Below are 5,496 nucleotides of genomic sequence, written 5' to 3' on the forward strand. Positions count from 1 at the left end.
CCGCTCTAGATTTTAAAATGGCATGGAGATCGTTTGTCTTAAAAGGATTCTGCTTTACCTGTTTTTTAATGGTCTCTAGTGCGAAGAACTGCACTACGCTAGGTGCCTTCTCTCGTTTGTAAGGACAAAATTATAGAAAGTTAATACTAAATAAATATTCTCATTCGAGTAAAATTAAAAACAGTATTCTTGCATCCTTATTAAAGTGTTTAAAAAGCGTGAAAAAAAAAACAACCAACAGCAAAGTCTTTGCGAGTGCAAAAGTTAACAGCAAAATGCTTGTTGTAAAAAAGTTAAATAAGAATAAACAATCCACTCAAAAAGCAGTATCTTTGGTCTTTTATTTAAAGCAAAATGGTTGCTTCAAAGTTCAAAGTGTTTCTTTCTTATTTCATAAAAAAACGAACATGTGGTTATATTTTTTAGGAGCACAATGCAGTGCAGCCTGGGACTCTGTGTTTTGTTGGCCTCCGACCCCTGCTGGAAGAGTAATACAAAAACTCTGTAAGGAAATTCTAGCATCAGCAAACTTGTCTCTAAACCATGTTAATCAAGATAAAGGTACGTAGAACTTTACCAAATAAATCCTTGATTTAAAAAAGTTTGTAAAATCACCTTTCTAGCAAGTTCATTACTAAACCTGTGACTTAAAGATTACCACGCCAATAAAGTTCAAACTGACTGGTTGTTCAGGCAGTTTGAAGATACGAACAGCTAGCGTCTCAACCACTACTATGTCTATTGCATCAAGTTTAAAGTGAGACACTGGGTTTTCAGGCAGTTTGAAGATACGAACAGCTAGCGTCTCAACCACTACTATGTCTGTTGCATCAAGTTTAAACTGTGACACTGGTTTTTCAGGCAGATTGAAGATACGAACAGCTAGCGTCTCAACCACTACTATGTCTGTTGCATCAAGTTTAAAGTGAGACACTGGTTTTTCAAGCAGTTTGAAGATACGAACAGCTAGCGTCTCAATCACTACTATGTCTATCGCATTCCAGCCGGCTTGATGAACCCTGATATTGGGCGGTACTGGATATAACAATTTTAGTATATGATATAACTCCAAAGTTATTAGTAATAATTACAGTTATATTTAGACCCCCCCAGCGGTACAACGGTACGACTGCGGACTTACAACGCCAAAATCCGGGTTTCGATACCCGAGATGGGCAGAGGACAGATAGCCCATTGTGTATCTTTGTGTTTAACTTCAATATAGAAAAATTTCTAGCAACATTTATGTGCCTCAAACGATATCACAGCATTAAAAGATTTAGTAACCCTACAGTGTTAGTTAGATTCCTTCAGAAAGGCCATCATACACCTTCAGGATGGAAGCTGGTATAGTATAGTCTAATTATAAATTTGGCTTAAACATTATCACGCCGATATAAATACGTCTCTCAGAAAAGCTGTATTTTCTGAAATATTATAATTCCCTGAATCAGTCTAATATCTTGTTAATGTCAGTTTCACTTATTGTAAATATTAACGATATCATACCAAAATCAGGCATAAAAAAGTAGATTTGTCTCACAAATTTGTATATAATTTTGATAATTTATTCAATTATAGCGTAATTAAAATATGAAATTTGGGCTAGTATTAATATTTGTCCCCAACTGTTGAGACAGTGGCAAGATTACGGTCTTACAATGTTTAAATCCGGGGTTCGATTCTCCGAGGTGGATGCAGTAAATAGTTCAATGTGGTTTTGCTTTAAAACAAGGAAACAAGTATTAATATTCATTTGAACTTAGATAACGATAGCACATACAGTAACAGCTTTCCTTTTACATAATTAATAATAATAATAATTCCCTACATGAATCATTAAAACATGTTGGTTATTCAGTTTTACTATTGGAGATATATTTTAAAACAAACACGGATTTCTGAATATTGAGTCATATGACAACAAAGTACAAGCAGCTGTTGTTTTAGGTAAGTATGAAGTAATATAGTAAGCTAATTATCACTTTGAGTTGGTGTATTACCTATCCTAGTTATTAGTTCGGCCAAAACAGAGCCAGTATTTATAAAAACAAGTTAGTTTAGAGCTTATAAGATGGAATAAAACGTTACATCTTTTTTTTTGGTCTAACTACAACGAGAAAACTAACATGACCTTTTGCCCTACGAAAACTTAATATAGTAGTAAAGTTGGACACTTAGGAACTATTTTTAGTAATCGGCAATGATTTGTTTGTTAAGCACAAAGCTGCACCATGGGCTATCTGTGGTCTGCCCACCACGAGTATCAAAACCCGGTTTCTAGCGTTGTAAGTTCGCAGACATACCGCTGTGTCATTGGGGGTCAATTAGCAATAAGCCTCACTTTTCCAAGTCAAGCTTCTTGCCAAGAATAGAATTAACGAGTCATATCAAGAAATACTTAAATATAAAATAATTTTCAACCTAGCTATGAGATGTCTTATTTCTTGTTGAACTATACATTTAGTTGAAAACTATTCGGATAAAAAACGTTGTAATTTCAAAACAAATTTTTAAAGTTAAACAACATTCGATTTTTCAAAGACTAAATTTCTTAGTTATTTTGTTGAATAAAAAAAACTAATGTTAAAACTCATTATAGTTTTGATAAAATATTTCCGCTAATTATATTATTTTGTTTCACGTCACCGATAACGTTTAGTTGTTAGTTTAAACAACAAAAAAATGTCGCAAAACGTGAAGAGCTAATGTTTTGTTTGTTGTTATTTAAGCACAAAATTGCACAATGGGCCATATGTACTGTACCCAACACGTTACATCGCAATCCGGTTTTTAGTGTTATACGTTTGCAGACTTATCGTTGAGCCACTGGGAGATGTTATTGTCATCAATTCTAACTTTGCTTCTAAGTTTTTATATTTGTTTTAATTCACCTGATATGAAAAATATATTCATATTACTTTAATAACTGAAGTGCTGTAAAGAAACGTTTCAACAGATATGTAAAATAAAACAATTGATATTAAGAGAACAATTCATGAAGTTTGCATTAAGAACGTTCATATGGCAGTTTTATCTGCATTAAGAACGTTCATATGGCAGTTTTATCTGCATTAAGAACATTCATATGGCAGTTTTATCTGCATTAAGAACGTTCATATGGCAGTTTTATCTGCATTAAGAACTTCATATGGCAGTTTTATCTGCATTAAGAACGTTCATATGGCAGTTTTATCTGCATTAAGAACATTCATATGGCAGTTTTATCTGCATTAAGAACGTTCATATGGCAGTTTTATCTGCATTAAGAACGTTCATATGGCAGTTTTATCTGCATTAAGAAGATTCATATGGCAGTTTTATCTGCATTAAGAACGTTCATATGACAATTTTTTTTATTTAGTTTTACCAAAGTGAATATTTATTCAATTTCCAGATTTTTACAGTTTTCACTAAATTGCTCATGCTATCAGATTTCAATAGATAGATATCCCCTGGATCTAATTTATTACATCATCAAAGACTTGAAATAAATACTTATAGAATTCTCTATTCTACATGGTACTGTAAAAATAATAGTTTCATATTTTGGTTAGACTTTATTCATTATAATTACATAAAAATACATTTATTGTCTTATTGTAAAAACTTTATATAAACTAATTTACCTTTTTTTCTACTTATGTAAACAAAAAATATTCCTGAGTATATCATTAACAAGCTAATAACATTATTCCTTATTCAGATTTTTATTGATTTTCTTACGGCCGTCCACATTAATTAATAGCTTTTCATAGCTCTTGCAATGCCTTATAGTATGGTATAGTATGCTTGTTTTACAGTAATTATTTTTATCTTTTTTTGTACAAAAATATTAACTGAGCTTCATTTATTAAGCTAAAAGTTAAACACAAATTTTCACATGCAATTACTAGTAAGCGCGAAAATGCGTTAAAACATAAAAAAAGTTAATCAGTTTTCTCACATTCCTATCCCATTTATGAATCTAAGTACTTTAAAACATGAAAAGGTTTATTTAATTTGCAACTGTAATGAAAATGCATGTGTTAGATTTTATTAAAATGTTTTAAAAATCCTTTAAAAGATTCGAACGTTTCGCAATCTAGGAATGTAAGCTGTTTCCAATTATAAAACTTTTCCATCATACACTATATTTGTCTAATACAATTATGTGACGTTAACTCACTGCTCTCTAAACCGAAACTAAAAACTAAAATATTTGCATCATTATATGCCAAAACTAACCACTGGAATATTTTATGAAGTTTTTAACTTTTCAGAACACACAGAATCCTTGAAGCGATTTAAATGCATATTTAAATAAACTATTAATAAGCACTCACAGATGAAACTGGAAATATTTTAGATAACAGGTTTATTCATTAAAATATATATATATTTTTATTTCTGCATACTTTCGTATAAAGTATGGGTTTACTGTGGGCTTTGTTAGGAATGTGAAATGTTTAGTTATGTTTAAAAATGGAAAAATAAACTATTTGTCTCTTGAACGATTTTACGTCAATTCAGAAGAAGTCCAGACAGATAACAACTCGTGAAGACAACCATTGATAATAGGGACCATTTCACATGATTAGATATAAAGAACAAGTGTAGAAAATCATGTCATAGACTATTTACCAAATAATGATACACAACCTGCAGATTGATCAAATAATACACGAGATTAGATAACTATTCAATGTAAGCCAAATTATTTTTCAAGACCTCTTTATCTTTCTTTTATTTATTTTATTTTTATGTTGTACAATAACAAGTTGATATGAGAGAAAAACGTTACTAACTTAATAAAATGTCACTAGTCAATAACATATGGAAGATAGGATTTGTACTTACCATAGACCTATTATATGAAACTGATTTAATTCATACACAAAAAATAAAAGAGACATTCAACAAAACGTACTTAAAGAAAACAGAGTAACTAACTTTTGATACCATAATGAAGATAACAATTTTGAAATAAACTTGATTAACTCTGTTGTGAATGTTCAAAGAATATAGTCGTTCAACAAACCTTGAGAGATGATTTGAAAATGTTTGCATCTTTGAAAAGTGCAATTGCAAAATGTTGCTCCTTCAATTTCTTGCAAACCATTGAGCTCTTGAACCAACATTGTTTTTCCAATGTTGTAAAAACATTACATATTTAAATAATTTCTCCAAGTCTGTTGTTTGAGGTTAAGCACAAAGCTACACAATGGGATATCTGTGCTCTGCCCATCACGGGTATCGAAACCCGGTTTCTAGCGTTGTAAGTCCGCAGATATACTGCATACTAGTTCTCATTCTGATGATTTAACATACTAGTTCTCATTCTGATGACTTAACATACTAGTTCTCATTCCGATGATTTAACATACTAGTTCTCATTCTGGTGACTAAACATACTAGTTCTCATTCTGGTGACTTAACATACTAGTTCTCATTCTGATGATTTAACATACTAGTTCTCATTCTGATGATTTAACATACTAGTTCTCATTCTGATGA

The 5,496-nt window shown here is 31.2% G+C and overlaps 1 protein-coding gene across 1 annotated transcript in view; it reads left to right on the top strand.

Annotated features, from left to right (window-relative positions):
- Positions 1–426: 426 nt before the first annotated feature.
- LOC106478583 (corticotropin-releasing factor receptor 2-like) overlaps positions 427–5,496 on the top strand; it is a gene marked incomplete at its 5' end in the record, with an annotated part of 56,631 nt that continues 51,561 nt past the window's right edge. Inside the window, one exon of the mRNA XM_022382200.1 lies at positions 427–561. Within this exon, the coding sequence (XP_022237908.1) occupies positions 427–561 (135 nt within the window). The remainder of the gene's footprint in view (positions 562–5,496) is intronic.

Source organism: Limulus polyphemus, unplaced genomic scaffold (genome assembly GCF_000517525.1).
Source record: "Limulus polyphemus unplaced genomic scaffold, Limulus_polyphemus-2.1.2 Scaffold229, whole genome shotgun sequence".
Taxonomy (NCBI): Eukaryota; Metazoa; Arthropoda; class Merostomata; order Xiphosura; family Limulidae; genus Limulus; species Limulus polyphemus.